Below are 20,781 nucleotides of genomic sequence, written 5' to 3'. Positions count from 1 at the left end.
TCGAGCCTAGGGGAAGTGACAAGGAGAGGGAGGTGCCATGAGCAGCTTCCCACCTCCCCTTTCTTTTTGGTCTTTGCTCTGAGAGTCTGGATCCTCCTAGGCAGCAAATCCTTGGGGGGCTCTCCATCCTAGACTAGGTGCACATTCTTATGACAGAGAAAATGGAATGGGTGCCTAACGTTTGTCAACTTCTGCTCCCTCTGACCAGCTCTCAGTACACCTGGGAGTGCCCAGTGGCCACGTCTATACCTTCTAGATGAACCAGAGTTGACTGATCCAGAGGCCAACCAGATCCCCTTTCCGAGGCCTTTGGGCTTGGAACTGGGCAGGCAGATCATGGGAAAACTGGTTTTTGGAACGACGTGAGGCCGGCGGTGCTTATGGGACAGAGGCCGAGGTACTTGCTCTGCTGGTTCCAGTTATCTCGAAACTTGGCTGTACCACTGCCCTCCCTATGTTAGCCCGGTATTTTCTAGTAAGTTCCCTTTGCATCTAAGCTAGTTTGAGTAGGTTTCTGTCATTGAGACCGAGAAAAGCCTGGACTAATCCAGGGTCAAGGGAGTTGCCTGCTAGCCATTCCCAGCCTGGCCTCTTGCCTCCCACAGCAACTGGAGAAGTGAATCCTCTCTTTCTGTTGTCATGTTTCCCAGGAGAAATGAGATCCAAGTCGACTGCAATGCGAGGTGGCTGCATTCTGGCGACTACTGGAATACCGGCACTTTGTCAGTGGCTTACTCTAATGTTGGTATTAAAAAAAATCTAAAAATCAGTATCACTTAGATATGGAGATGAAGACCAATGACTCAACCATTTAAGTTAGGATGAAAACACTTCCTGAACAAAACTCTTATCCAAAGTCAGAGAGGGCTTTCCATCAGCTGGATCAAGGTGTACTACAACACACATAGTACTAGGGGCGCCTGGGTAGCTCAGTTGGTTAAGTGTCCAACTTCGGCTCAGGTCATGATCTCGTGGTTTGTGAGTTCGAGCCCCACGTCAGGCTCTGTGCGGACAGCTCAGAGCCTGGAGACTGCTTTGGATTCTCTGTCTCCCCCTCTCTCTCCCCTACCCCACTCACACTCTGTCTCTCAAAAATAAACAAACTTAAAAAAATTAAAAACACACACGATATCAAAGATACCCTGGATCCTCTGCTTTTGAAATAATATTTCACGAGTACTTACCAATGGTTTTCAAATTTTTCTTCATTTTTGATAATGTTTAGTTTTTTAACTTCTGAATAAGATTATTATCTTTTAATGCTTATTTACTTTTGAGAGAGAGAGAGAGAGAGACAGAGTGTGAGTGGGGGAGGGACAGAGAGAGAAGAAGCAGAATCCATAGCAGGCTCCAGGCTCTGAGCTGTCAGCACAGAGCCCAATATGGGGCTCGAACTCACAGACTGCGAGATCATGACCTGAGCTGAGGTCGGATGCTTACCTGACTGAGCCACACAGGTGCCCCTGAGTAAGAATTTTTAAACAACCTTTTATTTTGGAATAGTTTTAGGTTTACAGAAAAATTGTGAAGATAGTACTTAATGGATTTAACTAAAGTCCATTCATTACCAGTGTTTACCTAATGTCCTTTTTTCTCTTCCAAGAATATCACATTATATTGTTTTGTCTCTTTAGGATCCTTTGACTTACAACAATTTAAGACTTTATTTTTAAGCTTATTTTCTAATGGTGTGTGATAGATTGATGCTTGTTTAATGTTCCTATTTTACAAGTGCACAGTTTTAGTTGATCTTTAAATGTGTACTACTTTTAAAGTTGGAATTATATTCGATGTTTTCCTAATGCTCATGCTATGATTTCTGAACACTTAGAGACAAAATACTGGCACTGATGCCTGTTACAGTTTTTGTTCCACTATGGCAATTGCCGGCTCCCACGTATGAATGGGCCAAAGATGGAGGGTGTGAGCACAGGCCAAGGTCCCGGATGCAGGCAGAGCCACCCAGAACCGGGAAGTGTGCAGCACTGGGCAGCTGGGGCCCTGCAGGAACCTCGGACCCAAATCATCCCAGAGGGCTGTGCAAATAAATCTTTTGCCTCCAACATCCTTCCTTACTCTACTCTGGTCTTCCTCTGTACAGAGCCGGAGAAGACTCACTGTGTCAACCCAATCTATTTTATTTTATCTTGTACAGTGAGTGCCACTGGGGACATTTTTCGGTGATGAGTTTGACACCGGGTACGTGATCGTAAAGAAACCTTAAGTCTTTGTTTTCCCCATGCTTTGCACTCAGTGCACACCGATGCTATCATGTACGTGTTCGACCAAAGTTGAATGCATGAAGGAAACTGGTTACACTGGCAGGAAAAACTGACTTCTCTCCAGACAGTAGGAACCAAGGAGAATCAGGGAGCAGGTGGGTGGACTAGGGAGGACTAGTGAGTGGAGCACCCCAGCCTGCAGTGTGGGTGGGCGTGGAGGGTTGGGAGTGGAGGGGGAGGGCTGGTCCCAGAGGCAGTGACAGCGTCAGCCTGGCTCAGGGCCGCAGGCCGCATGGGAGATTACCTGTCACGACCACCTCTAAGATTCTGAGATGCAAATAATATCAGCATCTGCAAACCATGACCAAGAGTTTAATCACAAGTACGCAGCATTATTAGATCGTTAGCAGAGCAGAGGGGCGGAGCCTGATGTTGAAATATACATGAGCAATCTACTTGTCTCCCTAGAAGTTGCCAAATGCAGTTCACCATAGTTAGGCTTCATTCTGTCCACACTTCATGGCATATTCGAAGTCTTTAAAGCTCACAAAATCGTCCGAGTCTTGATCTACTTCCCTGGAAAATGAAATGAAAAGTTATTTAGTTATTTACAAGTTATTTTTTGTCACACTTATGCATCGAGAGCACTCCAGAATCTTTATTTCTTTGCATGTCTGTTTGTGAGAGGCCCCTACTTGAAGGCAAAAGTTGATGCCTATTATTTTTTCTTATGTTGATAATACATACGGTGGGAAGGAAAGGAAAAGGTATTGATTAAAACCTAGGAAAATAATACATTCAATACATTTAAAGGAATGAAACCAAATGCACAGGTCTTTAAAGAAAGGCAGGAGTGATGTTTTTTCTAGTCATGCTGCACATTTTTTCTGTAATATATCAATAAATATATATGCATTATACAACAGAAATGTGGAATAAACCAATGAGAGAGAAGAAAAATGTTTTGGGAATAAGCAGCAATGATGGGGATGGCTGACGCTCGCTCTGTACTGCCGTTACATTCCTTGTCTCTTGGAATGTCTGTGTCGTGCTGGGATGGGCCCACTTTACAGACAGAAACACTGAGCTGAAAGCAGTACACCAGTTTCACAAGACAGACTGGCCGCTTAAGCAGCTGGCTAGGACCCCAAATCGAGACCGTTGTATTTCCAAGGGCACCTGGGGGGCTCAGTCAGTTAAGCCTCTGACTTGGGCTTAGGTCATGATCTCATGGTTTGTGGGTTCAAGCCCTGTGTTGGGCTCTGTGCTGACAGCTAGCTCAGCGTGAGGAGCCTGCTTCGGATTCTGGGTCTCCCCCTCTTTCTATCACTCCCCTACTCTCTCGTGCGCACTCTCTCAAATATAAACATGAAAAAAACCCATTACATTCCCAAACCAAGGCTCTCTACGTACTCTATTACACCTTGCCTCCCTACTTACAAAGAATATTCCGGAGCAAAGTGGTTGTATTGCAGGTTCATGAGGCTAACTCTAGCTGTAGAAGCTTTCACTGGCTTCACTTGCGGCCTCGTAACTTCTGTTAAATCCGCACAAACACCCAGGAAGCTTTTCCGACTATGAGGAATGGTGAAGATAGGAGCCTCTGGCTGGTTGGTTGAGAATACGGGTGGCTTCTGCTGGGCTGACCCTGTGTGTCCCTAGAACCACTGAGACAGGACCACTGCTCCGTCAACAGCAACAGAGAAATAGCACCTACGCCACATGGGTAAGAGAACTCACATAGCATTAGCACCACATTCCAACCACTACCAGGATAAGTAACGGTTAAGAAGTATGTTTGAAAGGATACCTGACAAGTAGTGGTCACAGTTCCTCTTTGTGGGGGTGGGGGCGGGGCATGTGACAACAATGCATCGCATGCCTTGTGTGGAGCCTTTGTGGTTGACGCAAAGCATGTTTTGTTGATATCAGCCATGACAGAGGGCTTTTTAAAGCCGAGGCTGGCCCAAGTAGCAGAGCCACTAATCACTGTAATAGTTTTAAAGCAGGCTTTTAAAATATTGAATTCTAAAATAAACTTTCTGAATATTTCATGCCAAAGTCTCTGAAGTCTATAATGGTTCTGGATAGTGATGATAATTTTTCATTCTTTTGAAGTAGAGAAAATCCCTCCTTCTCTGCCCCAGGGCAGAGCCGCGTTGCAGTGTGTTAGTATAAAATGACTACAGACCGTGGACGCCATTATTCTTGTGACTTCTTTTGGTAAAATATACATGCTGATTTCATGCTATACAGGACCAAAAGCGGAATGTCAGATCTCTTCTGAGGGATTAGAAATAATCAGTATCACATGCAACTGACTACGGAATAGAAACCATCCCTTTTATTAAATTAGATAATTGAAGATTTCTTAATATTGCCTAAGTATTTTCCCCAAGGAATTGGATTAGATAAATGGCCGTTTTTTCTTTCCACTCTAAAGTGGTATGGTTGAACTATAAATCTCAGAGGGTGGGTTAAAGAAGATAACCTAGAGAAGTAATGTTTAGAATAAACTGCTTCCGATAATATATATATATATATTTTTGGTGTGTTTATTCACTTACTGAGCTGTGACTGGTGGTAGAAGATGGAATCTCTTTAACTGATTTTTCTGAGTAAATAACCTTCATTGTAATTACAGTAACTTATTTTTCTTGCTGCGTTTGCCAAAGTTTCCCATCGTAAAATGGACACGGTATAATCAGGAAGTGTTAAAATGGAAACGTTTACTCATAAGGTCTGTGGTGGCATTTTATTGACATAATGAATGGAAGAATGTTATGTTTATATTTATAATGAGACACGGTAAAATACTTTCTATCTTCTGACTTTTCCTCCTCTCTCTCTCTCTCTCTCTCTATATATATATATATGTGTGTATATATATATATATGAGACAGAGGGCTGGCTGTCTCAAAAGGAGGGAAGAGGAAATCCACATTTCAGAGCTATAATTTGAAAAGCTAAAATATACTGGTCTTCATTGCAGGCGGAATTAGTCTGAAGAAGGGCGGTTTCACAGCGCCCGCACTTGGATCACCGCATGATCGAAGAGCAGCTGTGGCTGGTGGGTACAAGTTGTGTGCACGGAGATGAAGACACGTCATTAGGTGCCAAGTCTCATCATTTCTGTCTACCGCATCATCCTCAACAGGAGCTTACTCTGGCTCTGATAGGAGAGGGTGCCGTTTTGGTGTCAGCAGCCCAGCATTTAGCACTGAAATACTCTACCAACTAAAAGTGACCTCAGGGAGGGGGAGCACTTTCTCTGGTTTCTGGCCTGTTCCCACCTCTCAGCCCAGAGCTGACAACAAATGTTTGCAGAGTAAAGAAATTTGTGGAAGCAACGAATCTGGAGAAAGAGTTCACCACATTGTGGAATATCTACTACCTCCCAGGAGCGGGCTGGGGGGTCAGAGGAAGGGAGTATCTCAACATTGTTTTACGGAGTCTGGAAAGTAGCCAGAGAAGTAACACACACTGCAGAATGCCCCTAGGGACCGTCACTCGGGGACCCATTAGTGATCATCAATTATGGTCTCCACGCCCAATCGGATTTTGTAAACACAGACTAGGTACGAGAGAGACCTAGTGAGAGATGAATTTTGGAAAATGAGGCCGCAGAGCAGGATATGGGTAGAAGGAGTCCCTGAGAGTCAGACTGAAAAATATAGAGATTAAATATAGAGTAAGACATTGGAAACTGAGGCAGACACTAGCCACGTGCGGTTCTAACCTGCCCCAGAGCCAACGCCCCGGGCACTTCAGTCCAGCTCCGGCCACCAGACGGGAGGATGCAGATACTGACAAGCCTATGAGCTTCCATTTCAGAACTGGCTTTTCAAAGGAATTAATAAAGCTCCTGCTGATGTGCGAGAGGAAAATAAATGCTGTTAACAACAACAAGTGCTTTCTAGAAATGTAGGTCCAGCTGAATTAAAGGCCTCCTGGCTTGCTTGTTTTTGAGATGCAAAAGGACTGATTTGTGGAGCAGAGACGCTGGGTAACTCAGCATGAACAATTTAGGACCCTCAGGGTGGAAGGAGAGGACAAGCCAGATAAAAGAGAGAGCACAAAGAAGGGGCCACTGAGAAGCTGGGGGTTGGGGGAGGAGAGGCGGGGAGACTGTATGAAGGGAAATGGCCCATGAGAAAGTCTGCAGTGGTGCAGGGATCAGAACCCTCTAATTAACTGCTACGTTTACCGTGCGCTCCAAAGGCGTCTGTATTACTTGTTATAACCTCCCCTGCATTCACCAAGGGGTGCGACAGGCACACACTCTACTAGGGATGGTGTTTGCCAGGAGGAGGGTCTGAAGACTTAGTTAGGAGGTGAGATCCCCCTGAGCAGGTGCAGGAGCGAGCAAGAAAAGTAAGGGGGAAATGGTCAGATGACCCATCAACGGAATTAATGCAGAGAAACGAGAACACGGAGTCCTAGGCCTTCCAGAAGCCGTACGAAAGCTTGCAAAGTGCTTTAAAGTCCCGCAGGGTGTAGACGGGGGCTTCCAGACAACACTATTTGAACTGTGAAGTCCAAGAACACCCAGGTGGACACTGGGCTACACTGAGAATTTCAGGCAAGAACCAGGCTCTGTCCAGTTAGCTAGGTTCTGACAGCTTTCTGTTACATTATAAACATTTTCTGACTCATTTCTTAAGTGGTTATAATTACCTGCATGAGCTGTAACATTTGTCTCTTCCGTCCTGATTGGCTGAGCAAGATTCTGTTCTCTCCTTTTTGTGACACTGCGTGGACTCCAACACCCATAAGATGGGACTCCTGTGACCCCTGTGACCCCAAGGCTAAGTGGCCCCCACCTTGAAGGAGCCAGGGTTTCAGACGGGGAATCTTTTCCTAAGAGAGGGCATACTGTTGCTTCAAGACATTCTGAAGAGAAACATCAGGGTTTTCTAATTTTAAAAATATATAAATAGTGGTTTTTTTCACAAGTAGTGAACATTTCTTGCACAAAGATAGTTATAACTATTTCTTATTATGTTTTGAAAGTAGTTATTTCTTGGGAAACAAGTTTTTGTAAAATAAGAGTGACCAGGTCTCAGGTCACCAAAGTCAGATTTCAGATTGGAGTACATGCTTTTGCCCCAAGTTACTTAAAAAAAGATTACATACATATTTTTAAAAATTAGGGGTGCTTGGGTGGCTCAGTCGGTTAAGCGTCCGACTTCGGCTCAGGTCATGATCTCACGGTTTGTGGGTTCAAGCCCCATGTTGGGTTCTGTGCTGACAGCTCAGAGCCTGGAGCCTGCTTCAGATTCTGTGTCTCCCTCTCTCTCTGACCCTCTGACACAATGTCTCTCAAAAATAAATTTAAAAACATTAAAATATTAAAAAAAATAAAAATGAAGGATGAGGCGGGTGGCTCAGTTGGTTTGTGGGTTCAAGCCCTGCGTTGGGCTCTGTGCTGACAGCTCAGAGCCTGGAGCCTGCTTTGGACTCCGTCTTCCTCTCTCTCTGCCCCTCTGCCGCTTGCCCTCTGTCTCTCTCTCTCAAAACTAAATAAACATTAAATTAAAAAAAAATTAAAAATGAAGGAAAGAAACAAAGAGCGACTGTTTTAATTGCATTCCATTGAAATCATGGAATATTCTCTATTAAAATGATAGAGACTATAAAAGTGACATTTTTAAGTGGAAGCAAGAATACAAACTAGAATGTATTATAATTGCAATCTGAGAAACATGTAACTCATTTGGCCAGAACTTGAATGTGAAATGTTAAGCGGAAACTTCTCTCATGGGTTATTTTGTCTTGAAGTACTCTTTAATATTATTGATATTTTTCAACCGAAGGAATATTTTCTGATAGTCTCAATCTTCCAAAAAGACGGCTGTATTTTACAACGCATACATCCTCGCCAGCGAGGGCCGGCTTGCGGCTGGATAACTCTCTCTGGCGGGGGGCTGTCCCTGCGCTGCGGGAAGCAGGAATTCCAGCAACCTCCCTGGGATCTACCCTCGAGATGTCAGTGGCACGCTCTCTCCTCGCTCCCTAGCTCTGACAGCCCAAAATGTCTCCAGACATTTCCAAGTGGCCCTTGGGGGACAGAATTATCCCTGGTTGAAAAGCACGAAGCTAGAGGAACCAAAGTTGGAGACAATTCTTTGGAACATTCCAGCTACATCTACACTTGCTGAAATAATTGCTTTAAAGACTCTTTTTTTTTTTTAAACAGGTGATGTCAGGGGCAGCTGAGGCACACATGTTCCTTGGATGGATTATGCAGATAATTGCCTCCACGCCCAGCTTGCCGACGCTGAGGTTCTGAGCTGAGCCCCGAGAAGACCGCACTTGAGAGGCAGGCTTGTGGTGTGACAGCAGAGCCGGTGACAGCAGATCTGTGTTCCCGGCAAATCCACTGACAGACGGCAATTATTTTGAGTCACTGTGATAGTCACACAGGGTTTTGAAAGTTGATGGTGTATTTGATTCACCTGAAACATGAATGAGAAATTTAATGTGGAGGCAAAGATTTAAATTAGGAAAGTTTTCTTAGTGGAATTTTGGGGGTGGGGGAAAAAGGAGAGAGAATCTCTCTCTCTTTGATTCTTTATGGAATAATTTAAACTAAAGTCAAAACTGCCATCACATTAGGGACAAAGCTGTCATCCTGACTGAACAGTGAGAATAAAAATTACCCTCCAAGCAAGGAGCCCCCGCTGGGGATGAGAGGACCCGCCAATTGAAGACGTGATGATGACAGTTTCTCCCGCAAGCAGCCTTCTCTTCTGAGGAGCCTGCTGGTTCTTTCCACGGGCGTGCTTGCCTCTTTGTTGATGAGAGTCCTGCGGGGCTCTATGGCAATCCAGTTGGTAATGTGTTTATTAATTTTACCTTTTTAAAGACATGTGTTAAGAAAAGCCATTCAGACACGCAGGAGAGATTAAAAAAAAAGATATGTAGATGTTTCTGGTCTTTTCTAGGCGCTTGCGTGACTTTGGCTGTTCGGTGTGCAGTGGACACCTCGTGTTCTCACACCCATCGGTTGGCCCAGCCGTGGCTGGAGGGCCTCCCCTCAGGGCAGCCCACACTAAGGATCTCTCACTGTCTTCCTAGGACTGCTCACACTGGGTGTGGTCCTCACACACCTGCCATCTGGAAGTACGAGAAACTAAGGAGGGAACACCCCATGGACAACCGCTGCCCGGGGAATGGACAGGTGTCAGTAGCTGTCTGCTCTCTCTTGTCCCCTAGGCAGACAGATAGCTCTGAGGTAGGGCTCTTGGCTCACTGGAGGTTCTCATGCAATTGAGCTCCAGTGGCTTCCAGAAGTAACAAACTTGGTTGACAGATCCTTTGTACTGGCTTGCCTTCATCTCTACTCTGCTCTTGCTCACTGCGGTTACTTCCCAAACAAACAACCTGCCTGTGATTCCTCGTCTCAAGGTCCACGTTCAGTAAGATCCCAGGCTGAGGCATAGTAGTAGAAAGTTTATTTTGAGAGATGGGAGTTCTCGTGGGGCATTGAAATCGTCGCCAGCAATAACATGCCATGTTCAGAGTCTCATTCAGGTAAGAGGGACCCCATGACTTGAAGTAGATCAGAGGGTTCCTCTGTTTGGAAAACTTTTTAGAACCAATGAAATAATGCCTTTAAGAAGAGCTCTGAAGGTTGAAGCTCCAGACGTATGAAATGTCAGGGGTCACCAGAAAATGATAGGACCAGTCTTCTCTAAAATACATGCCTTATTTATTAATAGTTAGTCTGTCAAAAATTAATTGTTCCTTCAGCCTGAGACCATATATTCCTAAGTAGAAGAGATGGCCTTTTGGATACAGAAGGACAGCTACGGACTGGCCATGAGGAGGTGGTAGAATTGGCCAGGTAGGACGAACTGTGAGGGATAAAATGATGGCCAGAGCAGGTCAGCAACAAAGAATGACACAAGCCAGGCAAGACTTTGGCATCTTAAGGACCAGGCTTGGCTTTCTAGATGAAAGACATAGTGGATGCCCTTAGGTCCTTCCCCAGCATCCGTCCCACACCCTCTGTGCTGCTCAGCAGCTGTGTGATTTGGGTGATCGTTTGCCATCCCAAGTTCCAGGAGGGGGATCTACAGCTAATCACTATAATCCTGCCATTCTAACCACAGTGACCGGGTTCAAGAACTGACTGGCCAGTTGGTACATGATATTTCTCCCCTGGCCACTGCTGACTGGTGAAGAGCTGGCTCAACCATGATGAAGCCTAGGACTTTTGTCTGTGAGTTAAGAAGTCCTTTCCTTCAATAGCTGGGACGCAGAGGCGAGGCTTGGTGCGGCCACCGTCCTATTCCTACCACATCGGTGCAACCTCCACAGTTCTGGGAGCCAATGGCGCATTGATCCAAAAATTTCTGCACGCGCTTCTAAATGTCAGTTTCAGCCTGCGGATGGGGCTATACATGGCGAGAAAGAGTAGGAAGAATAGCAGAGTGAGCTGAAGCCTAATCAAACCAGGCCTGAAGCAGGCCTGAATCTCGGTCACCTGACCCAGTAAAGTTGCTTGGTTGTTCCAAGATGGTCTGAAATGGATGCCTGATACTTTCAAATGAAAGCGTCCTGACATGCCAGGATCTCATCGGAGATCTTTTCTAAACCTTGCAGTATCTAAAACTGGGTAGATATAGAATAGACACTCATAAATACAGTATTTTTGAAATGATGATTCTATTTCAAAATGAACCTTGAAATAATTCAGATTTTCTTGTTAGGTGCTATCCCAAGATTCTGGATTGTCCTCCACAATTCTGCATTCAAAGAAGTTATTTTTCTTGCCGTATCCAACAAAAATCCCTCTTTGCAGTGCCTTGACTGTGATTATGCGCTGAAAGAGGCTATTGATGGACCAATATGGTTTTTTCCTTAAAGAGCGACAGGATAGATTCCCCAGTCCACGACAAAAAAGAAAAATGGATATGAAATGCAGTCACAGCTGGCAAAAGTGATTAACTATAAATAATGACTCACTTTTTCCTATTTACTAGGTTTTAAAAATGAGGAGGCTTATTTAAAGCTAGAAATATTTTAAAAGGAGGAAAGAATGTAATTTCAGTATGCTTGATTATTGACTACTTGTGGGCATGTAGATAAATGCAATCAACATACAGCCCAACGCCTCACTTCCGGCAAATAGTTTCATATTCCTTCTCTGTCAAGTGTTTTAGCAGAGCCACTAATAAATAGTGACATGATCTTTTTTCTCAGTTTGAATCTCTGGAAGAGAAACGGTGATGTAAGAAAACAGCACAGACCAGACAGCTTTAAGGATAAAGAACAGAAGCCAAAGTGAACATCTTTGAAGTAATTATAAAAAAATCTGGTTCCTATGCTTTAGGGTCCCAAGTCCTTCCATTCTTTCTCCAGAGCAGATCTGTGTGACAGGCTCACTCTGAATGTGGAGGGGGGTGTCGAGGGACAGCATGGTTCACACAAATGGCCTAGGAGTGAGCTTTCATCTCAGCTAGGCTGTGTGACCTTGGGCAACAATCCTAGCTGCTCTGAATCCCAAGCTCTTCCCTTATCAAGTAAAATGGTTGGTGTATGACTTGCCAAGATTTGATACAGCTCTAAATTCTGATGGAATCTTAACTTAACTCTGATGGATCTAAGCTGGATCTTAACTTAGTGTCTTTGTGCATAGAAAATTTAACCAAACTCCTGCTAGCTATTTTTGTCTTCAAAAAGTACTCTGAATCTTTAACCCTGCAGACAGTTGTAAAGAACCATACACATATATGAATGTAAATGGGGGGAAAAATGATGCTGCCTTCAACAGTGTGAAATATGAATGGAGATAAAACCATTTCTATTTCAAATATATAATCACTTCAGCCGAGATATCTAGTATCATCTTGAACTTGATTATGAGATAAAAGAAATGGGACAGAGATGGCAATCATTTAATCTCTTAAGAACAGCTATTCTGAAGAGCTTTTCACTCTCTGCTCAATAGATTTCTCACAGGTTATGATCCGGCTAGAAAGAAAGCATAATGATGAGGAAAATTATGTTTTCAATAACACACGCTTTTACAGTACAAGTCCTTCCACAAAGGAGGCAATAAAATGAACTCTGACCACTTTAACAGATGGTGTAATGGCTCAGAGCACAGATGTGGCCTTTCTGAAAGCAACAAGTTCATATCTTTGACTGGAGGTTTAGGAATGAGCTGAACTTTCAAGTGTAATGTGGGAAAGATTACATACTTCCAGACAAGAAAGCTGAGTATTAGTGGGTTCACAGGCTTGGAGAGATGGACCAAAAGAATAAGGCTTAATGAGCTTCATTTTTGCTAATGCAACAAACAGACTTGAAGTTGAAATATGAACTACAAACATTCAAGCCGTTTATAAATCCCTGCTAATAACATTGTTAGCCACGGTGTGATAGCTAAAAAGCGAGCTTTTTAAAAGCATACTTCCTTGGAGTCAGAAGACACCAATTGTCAAATAACGCTTATCTTCTCTAATAGTGTCATGTTTTCAAGTAGAACATATTTTTAATAATACACGACAGGGAGAGTGGAGAGGTTTCCGTTTGCTTAGTTTTTTTTTCATTTTAAAGGAAATTTGAGAAATTCAATCTAACGTTGATCTGGAAAAGTAAATGTACCAGAAGATTGAGAATACGTTTTAGAAAATAAACATGGCAGCCAAACACAATATGGAGCTTCAGTAATTAAAAGTGTGATTGGGGAGCCTGAATGACTCAGTCGGTTGAGCATCCGGCTTCGGCTCAGGTCGTGATCTCACGGTTTGTGGGTTCAAGCCCCGTGTCAGGCTCTGGGCTGACAGCTAGCTCAGAGCCTGGAGCCTGCCTTAGAATTCTGTGTCTCCATCTCTCTCTGACCCTCCCCTGCTCACGCTCTCACGCTGTCTCTCTCTCTCTCTCTCAAAAACAAAACATTAAAAAAAAAAAGTGTGCTTAAGACCCAGCAATCCATGAGCAAGACAGCACCCAGAACGTGTATATAGGAGCTCACCAAAGGGGAGGGGAAACAGGTTGGCAGGAGAAGGAGCTGGGTAAGGGGTTACCCACTCTGACATGGGTGAAGCGTGATTCCAGGGTGGCGCCTGCTAGGTGTTCAGCAAAATTTCTTTTCGTCTCTTCCTCACCCACGTGTTCCAGCCTCCCTTACAATTCGATGAGACTGGGAGTTCTGGCAATGGAATGATAATAATATAATAACAGAGAAATAAAAGCTAGCCATTGCTCCCTCTAATGAAAAGCACTCACATTTCAAAGGAGAGCCACAGTCCCTAGGGACATGGCCAAGTCATACTGTGTCATCGGAGCCTCACCAGAAATCCAAGGGACTTCTGGTAGCTTAAAGAAACATGATTTTAAAATTCTATCGGGTCAGGGTTTTTTTCCCCCCCCATTAAATGAGGATGTACAAACTTATAAAAATTAATACTTTTAATTGTTTACACTTTAGTTTTAAATAATCCATTTAGGAAAATAAGATTTTACATCTTAGCCCGTTTCCGATTGATGTGCATCCCTGAGCCGGTAGGAAATCTGGCCTTAGTTCAGAATAATTATAATAAATTACTTATGCTTCTGTTTACAACCTGCTCCCATCACTTGAAACCTCTAGGTCTGTGGACAATAATAAACAACATAAAAAATGAATAACATTTCATAATGAAATAATTTCCTCACATTATCGGAAGCTCTCTATTCATAAAGCCTACCTATGATCACAAAGTCAGACCAGATGGGATGACCATGAGGTCTTTTCATATGAGAATTTCAGTCAAAAGAGATAAAGAAGGTTCAGAGGGCATATGACAAGTGTTTAGAATATTATGAAATGCAGAGAATGTGAACATGGCTCAATTAATCAAATCCTAGGCTAAGACCAAGGGACTCTAAGTGTGAGTTCAGAGGGGATATTTTAGGACTGAAACCTGGGAGTGCTCCTTTATGTAACAGCTAGAAAATAGAAAACAGGTCTTGTGTTCTCTCCCTGAAATGAAAATAACATTCTCAAGGTCTATATGGGGATGGGGGAAGACAGGGGGACGTACCCTCCTTAATAAGGTTTCACAAATTCCATGATACCCCTCCTGCCCAGCACCGAGAATTACTTTTGAGGTGGGTGACCACCGTACTAGAAGTGGCATGGCATTGGCCTTGCTGGGTAGGTGGGGGGAGGGGGTGGGAGAAGGCTGAGCAAAGGAACTGACATCATGAAGAGTTTCAACAACTTGTAAATCACTAAGGTGAAAGCACCAAATCCTAACCACTAGACCACCAGGGAACTGGCCATGTAAATCACTAAGGGATCCTGGGGTGCTGGTGGGGGGCTCTTTGTAGCCTTGAGAAGAAACTGGCCTCTCCTATAAATGGCTACTACTGATTTCAGGGATTCAAATTACTAGCCCCATCCAGCGTGACATTTTCTGCCCATTATCTAGTCTCTCATGCCCCCAGGCAGGGCAACATCATTGATTACGGAGATTTTCAGCCACTAAAAAGGATCCTGATCATCATTAAAGACATTAAGTGTTGATCTGTGCTGACTAAGTGAGTTAAAAGGTTCGTGCCCTTCTAGTAACAACTGAAAGAGGCTATTTCAGGATATTTATTAAACAGATTAAGTATTTACATTATGCTCAAGCACAGAGACACAGTCAATGAGGCATAAGTGTGAGAAGATGAAACCAAGAGAATTGATGGTGGCAAAATTCTGCTTTTTCAGTGTCCTAGAAGAGGGTGGTGAGGACCCACCAAATGCTGGGGAAAGAAAGGGTCTGATCTGGGCAGGCATCAACAGCCTCCTAATGACCACCCGCACTAATCTTTTTAATGTTGTTGAACGAAGGTAGCTAGAAGAAGTTCACCCTGACTCCAGATGTTTTCCTTCTAGAACGGACAAAAAAGCAGTGATGAAGGGTTGGAGAGACAAGTTAGGATATCCCCTTCAAAGCCTAAAAAAATGGTATCATTTCTCCTACAATTCCCCACCCCCCACAGTTAAAAATGGTAATACCACTGTGGTGTTTGGGTGGCTCAGCCGGTTAAGCGACCGACTTCGGCTCAGGTCATGATCTCACGGTTTGTGAGTTCGAGCCCCGCATGGACTCTGTGCTGACAGCTCAGAGCCTGGAGCCTGCAGCCTGCTTTGGATTCTGTGTCTCCCCCATCTCTCTGCCCCTCCCCCACTCACATTCTGTCTTTCTCTCAAAAATAAACGAACATTAAAAAAAATTTTAATGCCATAATGATAATGGACCCAATAAAGAAAAATATTTTCTTTAGCCTGCAGTGCACACTATGGTAAAGGAACCTATGTATTCTCGGACACGCAACAGTCTGTGAATACTAGACCACCCGTGTCTCGATTATTATTAGTTTTTCTCCTTACTTGGCTGTGGCCTTGCAGTGGGCAGAGACTACACACATCCTGTTCACTGAGCTCTTCTCGACACTGGATACAGTGCCTGGCACACCGCGGGTGCAAGAAATGTGTGCTGAATGTCTGAATACGTGAATAAGAAAGCTTGGAGACAGGAAAAGAGAAATATTCACGATCCCATGCTCTAAAACCAATTGCTATGATCATTTTGGTACTTTTCCTTCTGACTAGCATTAGAGTATTTAGCACCTGCTATTTTAAACATAATATAAACATTTCCCCCCATTGCTAGAGTCTTCATTTTCTATTCTACAGGTTTTTCAAGTTTTTATTTATTTATTTATTTATTTATTTATTGAAGAAAGAGAGAGAGCGTGAGAGAGAGAGCACGCAGGAGAGCGAGTAGGAGCAGGGGAGGGGGCAGAGTGAAAAGGAGAAAGAGAATCGTCAACCGGTTCCACACAGTGCGGAGCCCAATGCGAGGCTCGAACCCATGAACGTGAGATCATGACCTGAGTCAAACGCTTAACCAACTGAACCACCCAGGTGCCCCGTTCATTTTCATTTTTAATGGTTATATATGATTTTATCAAATGGATTTATAATAATTTACTTATTTGTTGGACTTTGAAAAAGCCCCAGTCTTTTTGTTTTTATAAATATGTCAATGAACACATTCACTAAAAATGCTTTTTCTTAGAAATAGGCTATTGAGTTCATTTACTCGTTCATGGGACACACACTAAGAGCCCGCTAGGGACCGGGGCATTAGGTTCTGAAGATCCATGGGTGAGCAAAAAAGAAACAGAGTTCCTTGCAGCTTTTAGCTCAGCCGGAGACAGTTAAGTAATTCTGAGCAAAGTAAAACCACTGCTGTGCTAAGTGCTCTGAGGGAAAGAGAGAAGGTGCTACAAGATGGTGGGATGTAGGACCGGGCAGGGAGGTCAAGGCATCGATCCCGAGGAAGCAGAATGGGGCCGAAATCTGAGGGATGAGAGTTAGTTGGGAGGTGCAGAAGGGCTTTCCAGGCAGAAGGAATGGCCTGTGCGAGGGCCTCATGGCAAGAGAGAGCAAGATCCGTTCAAGGCAAGAGTCAGTGTGGCCAGAGCACAGAGCAGGGGTGAGTGTGGAGCCGAATGGGGCTGGTGGGCGAGCGGGGTAAGGCTTCTGGAGCTGGCAGGCCACGGGAGGGCTTCGGTCACAATCCAAAGAGCACGTGAAGGCTTGACATGCTTCCAGGAGAGAGCGCACGTGCTTACATAGAAATTTTGGAAGTTCATCCTTGCTGCAATAGGGCAGAACCACGGCCCTCCCGAAGGCATTCACATCCTAATCTCCAGAACGTGTGGTGACGTCACATGGGAAAGGAGGGCTGGGCCCACTGGTGGGATTGAGGTTGCTGACCTTGAAACGGGGAGATTATCCCAGATTATCAAGGTGCATCCAATGTCATCTTGAGGACCTTTAGAAGTGCAAGGGGGAAGTAGGAGATGCAGGGAGAGTCAGAGAGAACTTGGAAGATGTGAAGCTACTGCCTGTGAAAATGGAGGAAGGTGCCATGAGCCAAGGAAAGCAGGCAGCCTGCCGAAGCTCCAGAAGGTGAAGAAATACATTTGCCCCTGGAACCTCCAGAATTGAAACAGCACTTCTGACACCCAATTTTAGGCCAGTGGGGGCTGCTTTGGATTTCTGACGTCCAGACCTAAAAGGCAATACGTGTGTGCTGTTTGAAGTCACTAAGTCTGTGGTGAATTGTGACTGCAGCCACAGGAGATGAACCCAAAGGGGAGGACAGTGAGTTTGGTTTTGGATCTTTAAGCCTTATGTGTCCTTGACACGAAGAATATGGACATTTGAAAGCATTCGCCTATTTAGCCACTCACCTCACAAGCTGTAGGATCTTTAAGTTAGTCAATTCACCTTCCACAACCTCACTTACAGTTTCATATATGAATCTATATTTATGGTTGGTTCCGTCCTAAATCCCTGAGTTTATAAGCTTGGAAAGAAACAAGTATGCTTTTCACTTAGATTCCTGTCAGTGCTTGGCGGTCACTGGGAAAAGTGACATTAAAAATGGTGAATCTAAACTGAACGGGGAAAAGATTCCATTTTTTAAAAAGTACCTAACATAATCTGGAAATACCTTAAAAAGAAATGTGTTGAATTTGTATAAAGAAAACTACAAAATTCCACTGACCCGTACAAAAGGATATTTGAAAATGTGGAGGGACGTGCCATATGTGTCCTTCTGTTTGGGAAGAGTCAATGTTGTAAAGGCGCCAGATTCTTCACAATTAATTTATAGGTTGAATGCAATTTTCATCAAAACCCCAAAGGGAGGTTTTTGGAACTCCACGAAAATGATTCTACCATTCATCTGGAAAATAAACAGGGAGGAAGAGCTGAGAACGATTTGAAAACAAGAAATATGAAGTCTGAGAAGGCATTGTAAGAATTGGGGAGAAAAAGTGGGTCTTTGGTGTAAGGAGACCAGGGAATACAGCAGATCACAGCCTGAAGAGTAATAAAACCTCAGTACAGAATATGATAATGAAGGCACTTTAGATCAATGGGGATGATTTAGTAAATGATGGAAAAACTGGCTCTTTGGAAACAATATTGTTTAGACCATCACTCAACGATATATATAAAATGAATTCTAAACACATGAAGGTGCCAGATAGTCTTAAAGTTCAAACCACAGATTCAAACCAACCACGAAAATGGAAGTGAATATTAACCTGGTTTGAAGATGAGGGAAACATTCTTAGGATAAAAGTAAGTGGAAGAAATTGTGAAGGAAAAGATCACAGATTTAAATACATGAAAACCTAAAATAGCTGCACTTCAAAAAATTATAAAAATAAAGAAAAACTGGAAAAATAGTTGTGATAAAGATGGAAACAGGTAAATATTCTCATTATAGAAGAAAAAATGGGGGGTGCCTGGGTGGCTCAGTCGGTTAAGCAGCCAGCTTTGGCTCAGGTCATGATCTCACAGTTCGTGAGTTCCAGCCCCGAATCGGGCTCTGTGCTGACAGCTCAGAGCCCGGAGCCTGCTTAGGAGTCTGTGTCTCCCTCTCTCTCTGCCCCTCCCCTGCTCATGCTCTGTCTGTCTCTCTCTCTCTCAAAAAAATAAACCTTAATTTTTTTTAAAAAGAAGCAAATGACATGAATAGATATTTCACAGAAGAGTAGAAAGAGATGATAAACGTGAAAATGTTCGATGTTATAAGCAATCAATGAAATAAAACAAAAAATGAGATAGTAGTGTCACCTGTTAGACCTGTAAAGATGTGAAACGGAGATAACATTGGGTCATTGCTGAGAACACGGGCAGAGGCGCACATGATGCTGGAGGGACTGTCATTGGTTAATTAGGCAACTTTCTTAATTAGGCAACATGATAAGAAGAATCCAGAGTTGCAAAAATGACAAAGTAAGTTCATACTCCCTAATATGGGATCCAGGAACCTCTTCTAAGATAATAACAAAAGTACAGACAAATACACTCATTGTAGAGGTATTTTAAAAAGTGAAAATAGCAAAATGATAAAAAAAAAAAAGCAAAGAGGTAAAAAAAAAAACAAAGCAAAACTCTCATTTATTTTGACAACAAAATCCTGGAGAGCAACAGGAAAGAATAAACACCAAAATATTAACAATGATTGCCTTTGGTTTGGTAGGAATGTGGTTGGTTTTTATTTTCTTTTTCTTACTTTTCCCTATTTCTAAAATAGTCTGGGAGCCGCATTTGTTACTTCTGTAACCATCTCTCCCGATACGCATGCCCACGTGCCCACACGCACGTGCCCACACGCGCGTGCACACACACCCGTTAACACGCGTGTGGGCCCCGCCCCCCCCCCGCAAAATGTCTGAGTCCGTAGCGCAAACACGGCCACTCTTCTCTACTGGGCCGGCTCCCCCCTCCATGCAATCAATAGCTAAGGGAAAATTCATGTTTGATAAAATCATCCGGAGCGTGATGGCCAACAAAGGAAAAACATTTAGCACTCCGAGGGCTTACATAATATGAGTTTATAAGAAAGGAATGAAAGGCAAGACATTAGGGACAGAACTTTTAAAGCAATGAGCGCGTTCGAATGTGCAGAGGGCGATGTGGGTCCAGGGTGCCGCGTCTGGGTGCACATTCTTCCGCGGTAGTTTTCTTTCTGTGACTGCATGGTCTGACTATTCGGATCACTTGACACTCTTTAATAATAAATGTATCCCTGTATGGAAGTTTTACTGAACACGGCTCCCAGGGGGAAGAGAAAACAAAACAAAACTCTTTTCTTAGTTAAAATCAAACCACAGGGATAAAACGACTCTACTTCGTGCTTGGTGTCACAATCTCTGCAGCACTGTCTCAACACACACCCTGAGCCGGGAACTTTCCTTTCCCGTTGACATTCTGCTCCCTACCCCTGCCCTCCCGAAGTGAGCTGGCCACTCAGAGTCTCACATACTCTGGAACACGGGAGGAAAAGAGTCTCTAACCTGCCAGCCATCCTTCCAAATTCCGACCCTCTGCCCTGAGCAAAAGCATGCAGTCATTTTTTCCCTTAAAGGGACTTTAGAAATCACCCACCCTACTTTTTTCATTTTACAGATGAGAAAATTAGGGCTCAGAAGCATAAAACAGCTTTCCTAAAAGCACCATGTCCAGTTGGCCACAAAATCAGGATAGAAAACCCGGTCTCTGTGGATAGCACGGTTCTACACCCAGCTAATAAGAAGTCTGGGCTTTCGGAGGGAAAGAAGACCTTTGACAAAAATCCACATAGGTCCTATCTGACGCTGAAAGAAAAGAAAGTTGCAGAATACAACCAACTCAAAGCTCTGCACACACTGCATGTGGTTCTAGGACTAAGCCCTCAGGACTCCTCACTTTCAACTTGGTCTCAGATTATGTGGGCATGTGGGGCAGACTCTGGATCAGGATCACCTTGTGGAATCCGTCCAGAGCTTTTCACAGCCATGCAGAATTCCCGGCTGCATAAGGCGCGGGCCTGGAATGCCCGGACCCTCCCATCCAGTGCGCCCCCCAGACCCCTGCAGAGTAACGGCACAGGCATGGTTCCCACAATTTGGGGGTGAGAAAAGAAAACAAAAAAACATTTCAAAATGCTAGTGCTTAAAAATTCTGCAGTAAGTGTACATTTGAAAATTTTCCATTCAAGGT

The 20,781-nt window shown here is 43.8% G+C and overlaps 1 protein-coding gene across 4 annotated transcripts in view; it reads right to left on the bottom strand.

Moving 5' to 3' along the window:
- Positions 1–2,564: 2,564 nt before the first annotated feature.
- The window catches only part of EFCAB11 (EF-hand calcium binding domain 11), a 150,228-nt gene continuing 132,011 nt past the window's right edge, over positions 2,565–20,781 (bottom strand). For 2 of the 4 annotated variants that reach the window (XM_029950374.1, XM_029950373.1), the window contains exon 6: positions 2,565–2,798. In XM_029950374.1, coding sequence (XP_029806234.1) covers positions 2,717–2,798 — 82 coding nt within the window. In that variant the 3' untranslated portion in view covers positions 2,565–2,716. Of the gene's footprint in view, positions 2,799–3,662; positions 3,936–20,781 lie in introns of all 4 variants that reach the window. The other 2 variants (XR_003912863.1, XR_003912864.1) reach the window with 2 other exon arrangements.

The sequence above is a fragment of the Suricata suricatta genome, chromosome 9 (genome assembly GCF_006229205.1).
Source record: "Suricata suricatta isolate VVHF042 chromosome 9, meerkat_22Aug2017_6uvM2_HiC, whole genome shotgun sequence".
Lineage (NCBI taxonomy): Eukaryota > Metazoa > Chordata > Mammalia > Carnivora > Herpestidae > Suricata > Suricata suricatta.
Note: the sequence above shows the minus strand (reverse complement) of the source record. Positions and strands in the feature narration are given on the sequence as shown.